Source organism: Nelumbo nucifera, chromosome 1 (assembly GCF_055504915.1).
Source record: "Nelumbo nucifera cultivar China Antique chromosome 1, China Antique-T2T, whole genome shotgun sequence".
Taxonomy (NCBI): domain Eukaryota; kingdom Viridiplantae; phylum Streptophyta; class Magnoliopsida; order Proteales; family Nelumbonaceae; genus Nelumbo; species Nelumbo nucifera.
The window spans coordinates 60,715,942-60,731,295 of record NC_142649.1 but is presented as its reverse complement, the minus strand read 5'-3'; the positions used below and the strand labels follow the sequence as shown (position 1 = coordinate 60,731,295).

General features: G+C 37.4%; 2 protein-coding genes across 16 annotated transcripts; both read right to left on the bottom strand.

Annotated features, from left to right (window-relative positions):
* Positions 1 to 376: 376 nt before the first annotated feature.
* Positions 377 to 1,967, bottom strand: LOC104594367 (RNA polymerase II elongation factor). Of its 4 annotated transcripts, none has more exons than XM_010254643.3 (2): positions 957 to 1,967; positions 377 to 838 (listed from the first exon to the last, which is right to left on the bottom strand). In XM_010254643.3, exon 1 carries the CDS (start codon positions 1,718 to 1,720, stop codon positions 1,058 to 1,060), a length of 663 nt encoding a protein of 220 aa, XP_010252945.1. In that variant the 5' UTR covers positions 1,721 to 1,967; the 3' UTR covers positions 377 to 838; positions 957 to 1,057. The 4 variants fall into 4 exon arrangements, with proteins under 4 accessions (XP_010252945.1, XP_010252944.1, XP_010252946.1 ...); XM_010254642.3 differs by having other exon boundaries at positions 377 to 861; positions 974 to 1,967; XM_010254644.3 differs by having other exon boundaries at positions 974 to 1,967.
* Positions 1,968 to 6,218: 4,251 nt separating this feature from the next.
* LOC104594368 (uncharacterized) lies at positions 6,219 to 13,983 on the bottom strand. Of its 12 annotated transcripts, XR_016076132.1 has the most exons (11): positions 13,196 to 13,983; positions 11,510 to 11,905; positions 11,180 to 11,400; positions 10,878 to 11,072; positions 10,344 to 10,433; positions 10,183 to 10,246; positions 9,825 to 9,868; positions 8,046 to 8,081; positions 6,982 to 7,259; positions 6,738 to 6,828; positions 6,219 to 6,642 (listed from the first exon to the last, which is right to left on the bottom strand). XR_016076132.1 is itself a non-coding variant. In XM_088887315.1 (9 exons), exons 1-9 carry the CDS (start codon positions 13,485 to 13,487, stop codon positions 7,233 to 7,235), a joined length of 1,365 nt encoding a protein of 454 aa, XP_088743441.1. In that variant the 5' UTR covers positions 13,488 to 13,983; the 3' UTR covers positions 6,219 to 7,232. The 12 variants fall into 12 exon arrangements, 5 of the variants coding, with proteins under 5 accessions (XP_088743441.1, XP_088743487.1, XP_088743581.1 ...); XR_016076109.1 differs by having other exon boundaries at positions 6,738 to 7,259; XR_016076095.1 differs by having other exon boundaries at positions 6,219 to 6,828.
* Between the last annotated feature and the right edge of the window lie 1,371 nt (positions 13,984 to 15,354).

The window sequence follows — 15,354 nt, the reverse complement described above, 5'->3', positions numbered from 1 at the left end:
GTTTTGTCAGGATCAGGATCAATGTGGAGGTATTTCTTGTCTCTGAAGATTCTAATGGTTACACCAAGATTCTAACATCAATGTCACCAAGTCAACATTGAAGTGTATTTTACACAAATTTTGTTGATATTTCGATGGAATCAGATTTGAATTGGGATATTATCAGTGTAAAAGGCCAGCCCAGTGCACAAGGCTGTTTTCAAGAATTGAATTGGGATACCACAGTGAATGAATTGGAATTCAGATCTGTATTTTACATACCCATCTGATATCGATCACTCGTATTCTTATCATCAGATCAGGATTTGGACAACCCCTCTTCCAATTGCAGGGATCAACACAGAAGATAGATAGATAGAGAGAGAGAGCAAAGGGAAAATTTAAATTTTTTTTGCAGTTTCTATTGGGGAAAAAAACAAAGCCAGCCTTAATGACTTTCCAAGTGTTCATACATATAGTACTTTCATATACTTGCAACATCCACAAATCCCTTTCTGCTGGGATTGAGATTCAAATTGGTGTTCAAATTTTTTGGCACTGTTATTAGCAACAAAAGAAAGAGAAAATGATAAATGGAAATAACACAAGTCAGCAGTTTTATTTATGTACATAAAAGTTGGAGCACAAGCAGTGTTCTCCCACCCTAGCGCTGGCTCTTCAACCATAATCTTCCTTTCTTCAGCAGGGCCAGAGTTTCATGGTGTTCTTCGTAATACAAGCTTTTTCAGCAATCACACACCTTCCATTGACTGATAGAAATTTTGAAGAAGTAGTCCTTGACGGGGTTGTGGCTTGTGGGTGGCACAACACAATTACACGCCCAAGATCCATTCTTCGTCTACAGCAGATCAGCATCAGTTCCTAATCCCAAACAGTAAGAAGAAGTCTGAGCAGCTTTGAAAGAAAAGCTGTATTTCTGAACTGAACTAATTTCAAATAGGTAATAGGTAAATCACCTTAGTCACTGCCATACCATAGATAGATCGATCCAACAGATCTCCAGCGACCCAATACCGCATTGAATTGAATTGACGCCGAGATAGCAAGAAACCGACCATCAACCGCAGAGGATAAATTTGCAAACCGGGAACACCAACCCAGTAAAACAAACAAGACAGATAGTAACAACATTCTGTGAACACCAAGCATACGGCCTCCACTTAATTTCAACACTGGAGCTTTTCATCCTCTTTGCTTTGTGCGGCTCTTTGGACAAATCGAAGCTAGCCCCTTTCATCCTTAGTTCCTGAATACACCTCGTAAGCGCTCGGTTGTCGCTCTTCTCCCTCTGCAACTGCCTCCAAACCTTCCAGTACCTGAAAAGCTTCACCTGAACCAAACATATCATAACAAGTGAAGTAAAAAGAGACAAGGAAGAGGGAAGCCACCATTGCCTACAAGTGTGGTGTTGGGTATTAATGGCAGAGGTGTAGAGAATGGTTAAGAAGAGCCCATGAAAGGCGAGAAAGAAACAACACAATTGGAATATTTCGCGCTTGATGTTATCTAGTCGGATTTCTTTCCTGGCGATTCGCTTCCCGAAGAGGTCTTCCTCTCTTTGCCAGAGCTTGAGAAGCAACAAATGGCCGGGACTCCGGGAGATTTCCATTAATGGGTGGTGCTGCATTGCAGAGATGGTGGTTATTGCAGAGAGGCTTTTCTGCTGATGCTCCTCGTCGACGGGAATTTCGATTACATGGGTATCTTTAGATTCTGCCATTACGAATTACTGAGAGAAAGAAAAAAATGTAAAGCAGATAAAAAAAAAAAAATCGTGAGTGAGTGAGTGAAAGTGTGCAAACTAAACTGTGCAGTGCTTTTGTGAATCTCTTGAGCAGAGAAATCGCTTGTTCTAGTGAGAAAGAGAGCTTGAATGCCAGTAGAATGTGAGATTGCTGTGATTGTTGGGCGAAGTGGAGGACGGCGAGAGAGATATTTGAATTGTTGGTAACGCCTGGGAGTCACAACGGTCATGTTTCTATTTTGTTGACGGAGTCGTCGCAGATACCCCTCCAACGGTCAAATTTGCGTTTCGTTGACCCAAGTATGAAACGCTTCTTCTGGGGTAATGCAACGGTCCACAAATGGAAGGGAAGGGATAATGCAACGGTCGCAGATAGCCAGATACCCTCCAACGCTTATGAAGGCCATAATGAATAAGCAACTCCCGGCCCCACATGTAAGGGAAACATTTTTGCCATCAGATTGGAATATGTTTAAAACCAGACTCAACCTACGGAGAACCATCATTCAATTAGGCCTATCGATCATAATTGAATCGGATTCCAATTTTATAATATGTATCTCAATTAATAGTTGGGATGGGATTTGGATTTGACTGCATCCAATTAAAATTCAAATCTAGTATTTATTGGTTTTATTATATAAAATTTATATAATCATATTTAAAATTATATAATATACATATATATTTAATAGTTATATGCACATTAATTTATTATATATAAAGTTAAAAAGTAATTAACTATTTAATATATATATATATATATTTTTTAATTTTAAACAATTAAAGTGTAGTCGATTAAATCCAAATCCAATAAAGTCCATTCGATTCGAATGCGTATCTAACGCCATCAAATCTTTAATCAGATTCAGATACAAATTTTCAATAATCTGCTTCGCCATAGAGCGTGCCCCACAACACCCCACAACCCATCCCCTCTGTGCACCGAGAACATCTACCATGCTTGTCATGGGGAGATATTCCCAACGCACGGAGGGGATGGGCTGTGGGGTGCGCTCGTGGAACACGCTATGTGGGTAGGTGATCTCGTCTCTATTTAATATACAATGCCACACCAAATGTTTTTTATTGTGGGTATATGGTGTGTTCCAAGACATTAAAGTTTAAAATACATAAATTATTATTAAAATATTTCAATATATAAATTGTTATTAAAATATTTCAAACAATTGTTTAATGAATGTAACTTTTGGAATACAAGACTCAGCTCGGCTAGCTTTTGATTTTGAAATTTGAACAACCATGGATAATCGGTAGCCCTGCCTACATGAATGTATAGGAGCTTTTTCACCATTGAGGATTGGTGTCCAATGGATGTACAAGGTCTATGAAACAGTAATAGACGGTGGGATATGGGTTTAAGATATTTCAATCGAATGTGAAAAAGGGCTCCCAGGGATGAGAGTCACCTGTTTAATTAAATCGCCTTCTCTGCCTGTTACAAAGGTTCTAGTATCACAAAGATATACATCTTTTGAAGTTGGGTGCTTCATGGATAGGGTGGTGTTTGGTTTCATTGCCTTTTTCTGAGAAACACAACATTACATTAGAGCCACATCAGCAATCAATTTCATCGCTTGAATCTGCTATTTGATTAGAGAAAGAATGGCAAAAAAATGCATTGCATCGATTCATCACTCTTATTCCGAAATCGGATAATCATGAAGAGGTTAATAACTTTAGACCCATTAGTCTTTGTAATGTCATCTCAAAAGTCCTTGTAAAAAGGATTAAGACTTTTTTTTGGATAATATCATCTCTTCCTATCGGAGTGATTTTGTTCCAAATGGGCATGTTTCGGACAATATTCTCATTGCTTGTGAGATGATTCATACTATGAAAAAGAAAAAAGGTAAAACAAGAATCATGTCTTGCAAAATTGATATGAAGAAGGCTTATAATAGGTTGGAATGAGACTTTATTGAAAAAGTCTTAAACAAGTTTGGTTTTTCATAATAAATAGATAAATTGGGTTATGGAATGCATAAAATTTGCTTCCTTTTAGATTCTTATTAATGGTTCTCCCTCTAATGATGCAAAAGCAAGCAGGGTAATCAGGCAAAGGGACCCTCTATACCCCTACATCTTTGTGCTGAAGCCATCACTAGTATTTTGGAGAAAGAAGCCACCAATGGGGATAAGCTTGTTGGTTGTAAGGCATCAAGAGACGACCCCACCATCCCTATTATGTAGTTTGCTAATGATTATATTTGCAAAAACTACTATTAATGCTTGTCTTAGGGTGAAAAATATCCTTGATAGTTTCGCTTTGGCTTCTGCTCAGCTTCCAGAGTACTCAAAATCTTTTTATTTATTTTTCCAAGAATATTCCTGGTAAGCTCCAAAAGATTATGGCCAAAATTCTTAAAATTCCTCTGGAGAAAATATATAAAAGTTATTTGGGTGCTCCTGTTATTAATGGGAGAGTTTCGAAAGAGGTATTTAAATCTCTTAGCGAGAAAATGGCTAATAAACTTGCTAGTTGGAAGAGAAATACTCTTTCTCTTGTTGGCAAGACTCAGATCAATTCTGCTACCTCCACGATCCCCCAATTTATAATGCAATCTTTCAAAATTCCAAATAATGTCATTAGTGAGTTGAAAAAAGTCCAAAGGGATTTTATTTGGTCTAATTCTAGAAGTCAAAATCCTATTTATCTTGTTAACTAGAAGAGAATGTACACAACCAAGAAAATAGGGGGTTTAGGATTAAAAAACCTGAAATGGGTTAACAAGGCCCATATTGCTGAACTAGGGTGGAAGATTATTACAAACAAGGAGAATTTATGGGTTAAGGTGGTCAAATCCAAGTATTTAAATAATTTACACTTTATGGAAGTGGAGCCTAAGAATGGTATCTCTTGGGCTTGGATACTTGGGTTCTTGCCTCTAGAGATTTTCTCATGAGAAGGAAACTGTGTCAATTTCTAGAGGGATACTTGGGTTGATAATTCCCTTTTCCTTGAGATTGTTAATTCAGAGGTTGTATCAAATTTGGATTTTTGTGTAACCAATATTATTGACCATGATAGAAAGATTTGGGAGGACCTTATTTGGACTCTTGTTCCTGATAGGGTTTGGCCTTGCATCAAACCAATCTAGGTTCCCTCTAATTTATCTAAGGATAGAATAGTTTGGAGGCTCACATTGGATGGCAATTTTTTTTTTTTAAATTGGTCTATTGTAGCTAGAATAGTGAAAGTGGTTTTTTTTTTTTTTTGCTAGTTGTCAAATGTCTTTCTAGAATCTTAAAATTTCTCCAAAAATTAAAGTATTCATATTCCCTCTTGTTCAATAACAGGCTCCCAACTTAAAGTAAGTTCATTTCTAGAGGCATAAATTTGAATCCGAAATGTGAATTCTATAATGAAAATGAAACTTCTAATCACTTGTTTATTTTGTGCCCTTATACTAAACAAATTTGGTTGAGGGTGGGTTCCTTGTTGCTGACCCCAAGTTCTAATGATAATTTGATCAATGACTGGTGGTCCAGTGATTTGAGAAACCAAAGTACTATTAGTGAGCAATTTGATAAAGAAAAGTTGGCAATGATGCTTTAGTTTATTTGGAAAAATAGAAATGACAAGTGCTTTAACAATAAATTTGTTCATCCCCAAATTATCATTGATAGGACTCTTGCTTATTGGGGAGAAATCAAATCTTGTTTTTCTTCTAATCCCAATGAGACTTCTAAAGAGTGGAATTTTATAGGACGGCACCTAAGACCATCAAGGTCAACTTTGACGCATACTATAGGTTTGATTGTTGGTGTTCTATTGGGTGCATTGCTAGGGACCATATGGGTTTTATTTTGGACCTCAAAGCCTATTATTGTATTGGGGTATCTTCAATTAACCAGGCCGAGGCCTATGACACTTGGGAGGCCATCAATATTGCTCTAAATTTTAAGGGCTCTCCTATCATTATTGAAAGAGACTTGAAGCTCGTGATTGACTGCCTCAAGAAGAGAATAAAGTCCCCGTGGAGATTGTAAAGTATCACCAGTGAATGTCTCTACCTCAAGACCGTATTCAATTCAAGCACACTTATCGTGAGGCAAACCAAGCGGTTGATTGGCTAGCACGCAACACCCCTTACTATTGTCCTAGTTTAGGTTCAATCCCAAAAGATATCATACAGATATGTTTTTTTTGATTACTGGGGAAGGGCTACCCCTTGTGTAGCTCCTCACTTTTTTTCTTTCAAAAAAAAAAAAAAAAAATCGGCACCACTTCAAGTTCAGGAAATGCAATTTTGACGTTTCTGTTTCTTGCATGAGGTGACTATTGCAAGAAATGGTTGAGTGTTGCTACATCAGCTTAGGTGACAGCAACACTACCAAACAAACATTACCTTTTTCTGAGAAAACACCAGACCATTGCATTGGGGAACCAAACACCACCTAAGTCATTCACCCATCAATGATCAATCCAATCTCCAATGGCTTATCCCTCTTTATTCTGTTGCCTGCATGCTCAGTGTCAATTTACTTGATTAAAAAAAGAAGCATCTTCTCCTTACAAATTACAATAATATGATCAGATTAGATCATCTTACCCATTGTTTTTCAAATTGTAAGAATTTTACGCCAATTTCCGTTGCTATGACTCTTCCCTAACCCTGAACGCCAATGAAACACCTATACATTCTGATGCTTCCTCAAGTAAAACTAAAATACAGGAATTCCATCCCAAAATAATGGGAAGGAAACTTGATATAGGGTACATATACATCAATTTCATCATTGATCTTTCAATAAACAAATGAGGAAAAGAATATGACGTGACTTCAAGAGATCAGCAGGACATTGGGCTGCAGATTTCATTTCAAAGCTAGAATGTATGTTGGGAGCTAAATAATAAATTCTATGTTGTATTCCTGCAGCCAAATGCAAAAAGCAAATCAGGGTACATATACATCAATTTCATCATTGATCTTTCAATAAACAAATGAGGAAAAGAATATGACGTGACTTCAAGAGATCAGCAGGACATTGGGCTGCAGATTTCATTTCAAAGCTTGAATGTATGTTGGGAGCTAAATAATAAATTCTATGTTGTATTCCTGCAGCCAAATGCAAAAAGCAAATCATCCACCAAGCCCAAGAGAAAATGGCAATGAAAGTTTACAAAAGAAAGAACAGAGATGGAAATCCAACGTTCAAGATTCAAACCAATTATCAGAGAGAACGGCAGAATGTTTGCTTAAACTACTCACTTGGGTCTTAGGTGTTTACTGGTCAAGACCAAAAGGAGCATCCAGTAAAGGGAAAGCAACAATCTGAAAAACTCCATCCATTATGAACAGTAGTGTAGACAATACAGACATTTATCCAGGAAGAGATGAGCCCTGATATAGCCTGATATAGCTTCCTCCTCCCAATCCAACCCTCTGCCAGAGCATCAGCTATAGAATAAGCTGATCTTGGGAACCATCAGAATGAGATATTCACTCTCAATGCTAGAGATCTAGCTTCTCTGAAGTCCAATCAAAAGCTGTGTTTACCAAGGGTCCTCTTTAGTTTCATCACATCCATCTACTGATAATCTGTTAACCACCTTCCCATGATAACTAAGTGCTTGTTTGGGGGGGGGGGAGGGGCTGAAGCACAGAGGCTTCTTGCTTTTGAGATGGGTCCCTACATGGACAGCCTTTAAGCTATGTTTGGTGAAGAATCCGGAGAGCCCAAATTGGCTGTCAATTGGTCATTTTTTGGTCTCTCCACTTCGGGCTTGGATCTGCTACCCATGAACTGTTCCCACATCTTTCCCACTAGACATTACAGCTGTGCATTGGGAATATCTCCCTTGTCATTCATGGGGAGATGTTCCCAATACATGGTGGTGGTGCTCTGTGGGTAGGGATGTGGGAACAACTTGTGGGTAACAGGTCCTGAGTGCTCCGCTTCAGCCTCTACAGATAGCTTATCAAGAGTGCCTCAAAGCAGCTGAACCAGCTTAGCTGAATGTTCCAAGTCAGCCATCCCAAATGGGCTCGAAAAGCAAGCTGAGGCTCTGTAGTAGTGTCAGGATCTGAACTTTAGTGGGAGGTACCAAAGCTCACAGAGTTTGAAACACACATGGACCAAGCATCTCTACATCCTTAGGCAATTTTCCTAGCAAAACCCATGTTTCCTTTGTAATAAATTCACTTAAGAACCTACGGAACTGATATAAACCAAAAAAAAGCAACATGAAAGGTAGCAATGGCAAGAATAATATCATGATGTACATATTAGAATGCAGACACTAAATAAAGCAAGGAACCTGCTACTGAACAACCTCTTGGTCAGCAGGAAGGCCCATGGTGTCCTCAATCTGTGAACAAATGAACAAGAATTAGAAAATGCACAACTAGGTCAAATATGTAGATGAACCATTCTAAAATCCTAGCATGCAAAAAGGAAAAGGAGAAAATGAAGGCACTTTCAATAACTAGAGGATAGAAGGCAACATGTAATAACTCTATAGTCAATGGTCAATAACAAAAAAAATAAATAAATTTGAAGAAATAAATAACAATAGGCATGCAGTCCGAACATTTGAATAAAATCAAGTGTCATTTACCAAGACACCCCTATACTTTGCAACTGCCTTAATCCACACAATCAGAAACCATTTGTATATCTGTCTGGGCATGATTTTTATTCCAAAAATACCCCAAGCAACAACCAAAACAACATCATCTTCCTCTCTACAGATGTCACCGATACCCAAAGCCATTACTCAAGTGCATACTTCCCCACCCAAATATCCTAAGATCATAACTTTTTTTTTAAAGGAACCCCACTGCAATCCCCCAAAACCCAACCTTTGTGAGCTGCCCCATCTCTTCTGTTATTACCGCCATCCCAACTAATGCCCAAGCCAGAAACTGAGCCAAAGTCTATAGTGGTGGCTGAGCAGAAGAATGTGCTTGTGCAAGAACAGGAGACGCTTAGGACAATGCCAGTGACTAACAATGGTGGTTCACTAATGATGCTGGAGAGGATAAGTCTATCTCAGCCTATAACAGGAAGGAGGGAGGAGGCAACGGTGTGAAATATGTAGATAGCAATGACATGGAAGCTCATGAAAAGAAGGATAGGGATTTTTTGAGGGGGATATGAGGGTGATAACTCTAACAGGTGAGAACAAGGGCACTTACATGGAGCTTGTAAGGAATCCCTACTGTCTTGGATCTGAAGGCCATGGCAATCAATCACAATCAGGCAACAGCAGCATCAACAGTGATAGTGGCAAGGATGGGAAGTTGAAGAGAAGGGACAAGGCCATGCCAAAATCAGCACAAAGCCTGCCCGTATCTGCTTTCGGTAATAGTAACAGAGTGTCAAAAACTCTTCAGAAGATTCAACCAGTTTCTTGTTCTTGAGAATCAGAACAGAATTTGCAGGATTTTAATGGTGGAACTCCTTGTCTCCTACCTAAGTGTAGCCATGCCTCTCACCTTCCCCATATCGATTCTTGGCCTAGAATAAAAATTGCCCCTTCGGTTTTGCACCCATTGTCTCTAACACTGCCATCCCTCCTCTAACTATGTCAACCTAATTTGAACAATTTGGCTACTGTGGTTGAAATCTAAGTGAAGAATTTGACAATGACGGTAAATTGGGAAGAAATCAAACTGCAGAAGGTGTAATCTGTGAGACCATTAGTGTTGGAGGAGATGAAGTTTCACATGAAGGTAGGTTCTGGGTTGTATTGCAAAAGCTCATTAGTGCCATTAAGCTTTCACCAGCCATCTATGAGACCATAGTGATATGTCAGGGGATATTAAGCGAAGGTTTGAGTTGATTTGAGGTGCCTTGGACAGCACGTCACATTTGTCAATAATTTGATGATCAAGGATCTTTCTTTTCTTTTCTTTTCATAAATTTGATCGAATGGACGTTATGGATAGAGGGTAGGTTTAGTAAAGACACAAAACCATAGGGGCGTCTTAGTAAATGACCCTAAAATCAATTAGACTGACAAAAATCAGCCTTAAAGTAGCAAAACAATAGAATTTTACTTGAAGAAACTTATAATGCAAGAAAAATGATGCAAATGAACAGATCTTACATTATTGTTATCCTCAACCATGGGCAACAACTTCTTTGGGCGACCTAAATACTCAAAAAATAAATAGATAAATAAATAAGGAGTTGCAACTTAGATGAATGTAAGCATAAACAGACCAAAGCTTCTTGTACAATGTGATACATAGTTTGAGAGAACAAGTAAATCAGAATAAATCCAATCACAGAAAAGAGTAGAAAGAGCCTACTTGTCAAGATGCCACCCGCATAACATAAGTTTAAGTCTCAGAAGAATCAATAATATAGGGTAGTAAATTAGCATTATCTCAAGTGCAATTAGCATTAACCTGGCTTTCCAGAAAGACCGAATTCCAAACAAAGAGAGTATCAACTGAGAATACCTCGCTTGGGTTTATTAGTCTTCGACCACACACAGTCATCTGCAGAACCCAGTTCTGATCCTTTCTGCCATCAAAACTGTTCTTTAGAAATAAGGTCCTAGTGACTTTGAAATAATTCTCAACAGAAACTGCTAGCAAACATGTGAGCATTGAGATCTCACCAACTTTCTTTTATGAACAGAGGGGGACAGGCCTTTCCTATTCATAGCACTTTGGTGACTTCTGCTTGCTTTGTTCTTTTTGCTAATTTTCTGAATAATTAGGAAACTCTTAAATTAGACTATAATGGCAAACAAACAAATAAGTCAGATAGAGAGAAGGGAAGCAAAAGTCAAAAAATAGTAAAATTCAAAATTGATAGTATTATCTGGATAAAATATCCACAAAACAACGTTTGAATAGCTTAATTTCTCACATCTAGCTGCCCAAAGGATTCCTCAAATTCATCATGTCATTATTCTTCATGAAGTTTCATCCCAATAAACCTCCATATATGTAACAGAATATTAGGCTGACAAGGATATAGGTACACAACCCCATCCAGAGGTTACCTCTTTAGATTTATGGACTAGATTGACCACATCATTTCTCTTTTTAGTAGTGGGGATCATGCCAAGAAGATATTATAAGAAAATCCATAAGGAAAAACTACTTCAAAAAATATTTAACTCATGTATTTCAGAACACAAACTCACATCAAATTCTTCATCTTTTGTCTTTGCCACAAATGCATCCCAATCTTCTTTTTTCACATAGGAAGGTTTTTGTGGTTCAACACCTCTCTCAAGGTCTTTCTTGATCTGAATCAGCAGTTTATATTTATGTTGTCTATAACAAGAGGAAATCTTTTTCCTCGTATAGCTTCTATTTATATCAAAATTATACCTCTCCTGCAAATCAAAAAGTTTAGGTGTTCAATCAATCCAGGGGAAAGAAACTCATTAATGAAGACAAAAAAACGGAAAGAAATAATTTGCTGAAATTCTAAGGTACCTACTGTTAACATATTAAGTACTGATTTGTAGTCTTCAACTGGAACATCCCCAATTTGCTTAAACCTTACAGGCAAAAAGTGGCATACATATGAATTGATAGATCTTTTAAATGCTCCAGCATTTGGACCAGTTGGGTTACCAACTTCATCAAAATCAACAATCAAACGTTTAGCTAAATTACGAGAAGCTACTTGCCCTGCTCTCTTAGGCACCCTTTTAGAGCCTGCATTGCATTAATTTTCAGTAGTAAAAGATGTTATTAAAACAAATAACACATTATTTTGAAGATATAGTTATGAAAGTAGAAAAGTTATGATTAGAAATTCATTTACCTTGAGTTTCTTCTTGGGGGAAGTCAGAATTCTCCATTGCTTCTTTGAAAATGGTATCCACATTTGCATTTGGGTCCAATATACTCATGGCAATATTATCTAAGATATTGTTCTTATAATGGAAGTCACCATATTCACTACCGTCTTCAGGGGTCAAGCATGCATCTTCATTCATATTTATTTGAAGCATTTTTAGACCTAATGGAATTTGATCTTGTTCTGTAGTAGTTTCCTCCTCCAAGTTTCCATGATCATCGCTCATTCTCATTATATCCATGGCTCCAGGCATGGAACAGTCATTTGGGAACACTTGATTATTATCATCATCTCCACTTGATAGTCCAGAACTCAGAGAAATATTAGGCACCACATCAACACCTGACCGACTTGCACTATCTGCAAAGAGCAACCACCAGTTCATGGGAGGTAAAACTAATACAGCATAACCAACTTAGCTGTTTGAAGTGAACATGCTCGATAAGAAAATACAGTTACAATTCTCTTGATTAATATCAGAGAACAGAAATATATATTAACCAAAACAGGCAAAAACCAAAGGGCACAATGGCATGACAGCATGAGAACATGATTGCAAGCCTTCCAAACTCAACATTACCCAGCCATCAAATTACTAATATAGTAATCAGTTTAACAAATACATCCCCAAGTGCATCAGGGTGGAATGGTGGATTCATTACATTGCATTAGATTTCCATCCGGAGAGGCAGTGGGAAGTTTGATCTACACTAAATTGAACAAAGAAGATGAAAAGTTGATCAAAGCCATACATGCTGCTTATTTCTTTCAATTAACTACATGATAATTAGCAGTTAGATACTAAACCTTCATTTTCTTTCAATTAACTACCAAACATTAAATTGAACAAAGAAAATGAAAAGTTGATCAAAGTCATACATGCTGCTTATTTCTTTCAATTAACTACATGATAATTAGCAGTTAGATACTAAACCTTCATAGTTCCTATCCATCTTCTTAAGCACATAGGCCATATAGTACCATTACTAACTCCTGATACCTTAAATCATATGAAAGAAAAAAGGGAAAAAAAGAAAAGAAACAACAAACAACTTTATCCAACTAGAATTAACAACAGGAATGAATCACTATAGCAATCAATAAGGGGAAAGCAGCACACAACGGCTAATCTGGAGCCAGGAAAAAATAACAAGAAACCCAGAAATTCATCCCAAACCCATTCTAAGTCAGGCAACAAAGGCTCCAGAAAAATAAATCTTTCAAGATACATCATTTCATTATATCAATTTATCAATACAACACTGACGTATATAATAATTTCTCTATTGAACATTAAAACTAGCTATCATCACTTCATCAGAAAATCAAAGACTTTTTTTTTTTGCATTTTTTTGAGGGTCACCAGAACGTCGAAGATTGACAAAGAATTCCAAGATGGGTTATTCATAATCTCGAGATAATAGTAGCCCAGACTACAATTCATCCTTTTGAACGCCAAACCAATCATTGCCTGCACCTCAGCAGATAAAAAAAAATTGAAGAAAACGAAAAGAAATTTGTAGATGGATAATTGATAATCTCAAGCTAACTCTAACCCAATATCACAGTTTTCGCTACTGTACAATTGAACCATTCGTTGCCACTTCAAATCTTCAATAGAACATTGAAACGCAACAAAACCACCCATACCCGACTGCCGAAGCTGCTTTCTCCGAACGAACAAACCCAACAAATCATCATGTAGAGCTCTAATAACCTCAGTCCTAGACGCCGCCCTTGCAATCAGAGTGGCCTGATAGTTCAGCAGATTCTGCAATCGCTGCCGCTCCAGTTCATCCAGTCCCGACCCACGAATCCGATCCTCCAGGAGCCCGATCTCCTTGTTCAACTCTTCAATCTTCGCTTCCTCGCTCCGAACGTTGGAGCTGATCCTGTGGTGGTCCTCAAGAACTCTCCTGATCTCCGACTCAATCTGCTCCATTTTAGGACGGAAATGGAATACGAAAAGTTTGAGGCTTGTTTACATTTCTTCTGTTGCTGCAGTAGCTTATCTCTTGTTAACCGCGTTTTGAGAAGAGAAATGATTGCATTCAGGAACAGGAAGCTTTACCTTGGGACCAAAAGGGGAACTGCTCGAAAATCAAATTTGAGTTCGTGTTCACGTCCAGTGTCCATGGGTCCCGCCAAATTAATTTTACTGTTTAGTTGAAACCATTGTTACAGTTAGCAAAGGGAGAGTCTTGACTCTTTTGCGTGTAAGCCCTTCTAACTTCTAAGTAGGGCTGATCATTTCAGCAGCTGATGGATGGTGGTTCTGGTTCAGTTGCTACTTGGTAATTGTAAGTTCTTTGGCTGGTTGTATGCTTGAAGCGAAGAATTGGGATCAAATCCCGTTGTCACCAGGGTTTTGGGTGGTTGTAGCCTTGTAGCGGAGATTTGGGGAATTGTGATCAAATCCCGTTTTTAATTCGATTGGAAAAAAATAAATCTGGAATTGAAAGGGATGGGTTAAAGTCGACCCGAGTTAAAACATGGGGAATGGGGATCATCTTCGAGTGTACGGTTGAGCTCCATTGAAGGTAAGAAGAATCAGCTCGAATTCGGCTTGATTCAGGAGTTCATATGGGTGAGCTTGGCTAGGATCAAGTTTGATACCGAGTAGAATAGCTTCATGTAAAAAATAAAAAAGATATATATACATATAAAAATTATTTTTCATACCTACCCTATAGTCTTAATTTTATTAAAACACTCCCTACATTTTGCAACCTACTTACTAAATGGACCTTTCATTAAGAAGTTGTTTTTTTGCCATTTGAAAATAGTAATATGATCACCTAAACTGAGTTGAAGATGTTCAAGGGCATGTGCACATAATTGTTTATTCCAAAAGTACCCTTAATACTTCTTCATACAAGAAATAAAATTGACCAAATAGAGTGGTTGCTCGTATCTTATTAGGGGTAAAAATGAAAGGTCGATTTAGTATCATTTTTTTTAAATTTATTCATATACATTAGGGACAAAACTATCATTTGCCACTATCATCTAATGAAAGGTCAATTAAATAAATCGATTGTAAATTATAGGGGGTGTTTTAGCAAAACAGGAACTATAGGGTAGTTTTTAGTAAATCCATGAAACTATATGGGGTGTTCTAATAATTGATCCTAAAAATTATTTAAGTTTGATTAAGCTTGCAAGCTTCACAAGTCACAAGTTAAGCTTCATTAGGCTCAAGCTTGGCTCGATTAGCAAATGATTCTACATATTGGGTTCGTTTGGTTTGAAGCTTGGTTTAAACCAAGCTGAATCGAGTTTTTCACGAGCCAAACTCGAATAACTAGGTTCGTGCCCACCCCTACTCGAAACTAGGTTTTGACAATGGCAATGGGCCAGGTTCAGGACAAGGACCATACTCCCCGTCTTCAACCCCAATTTTTAAATAACTCCTCGTTTTTTATCCTGATCTTTGTTGAGGAGAAAAATGAACCCTCATCCATGATGGAATGGGTTTCCTATTGGACCTGGGTCCTCAAATTCTTTTTTTACTTTTAACTAAAAGTTTGCTTTGGAAAAAAAGATTTACTTAAGAAAGGAAAAATCATTAAACTACATTTTATAAAATTTAACTAATATCTATTTGAGTTGATATGAATATAAATTTATTTAAGAACCTATATACAAATATTATTTTAAAATATTTAATATATGTATATGTTTTCAAAATTTTAAAATATAAATAATGTTTTAAAAATATTTAAAATATTATAGTTGGGATCAGGTTGGGATAGGACTTCACTCACCATCCCCATTCCCACCAAAGCAATCTCCAACTCTCCATACCC

Bases quoted from the DNA above. Each gene is read 5' to 3' on its own strand.
- LOC104594367 (XM_010254643.3), bottom strand. From the start codon at position 1,720: ATGGCAGAATCTAAAGATACCCATGTAATCGAAATTCCCGTCGACGAG.
- LOC104594368 (XM_088887315.1), bottom strand. From the start codon at position 13,487: ATGGAGCAGATTGAGTCGGAGATCAGGAGAGTTCTTGAGGACCACCAC. The intron at 11,401-11,509 runs GTAAATGAATTT...AATGCAATGCAG, and splicing joins CCCCCAAGAAGAAACTCAAG to GCTCTAAAAGGGTGCCTAAG. The intron at 11,073-11,179 runs GTAGGTACCTTA...TTTGATTTGCAG, and splicing joins CAGTACTTAATATGTTAACA to GAGAGGTATAATTTTGATAT.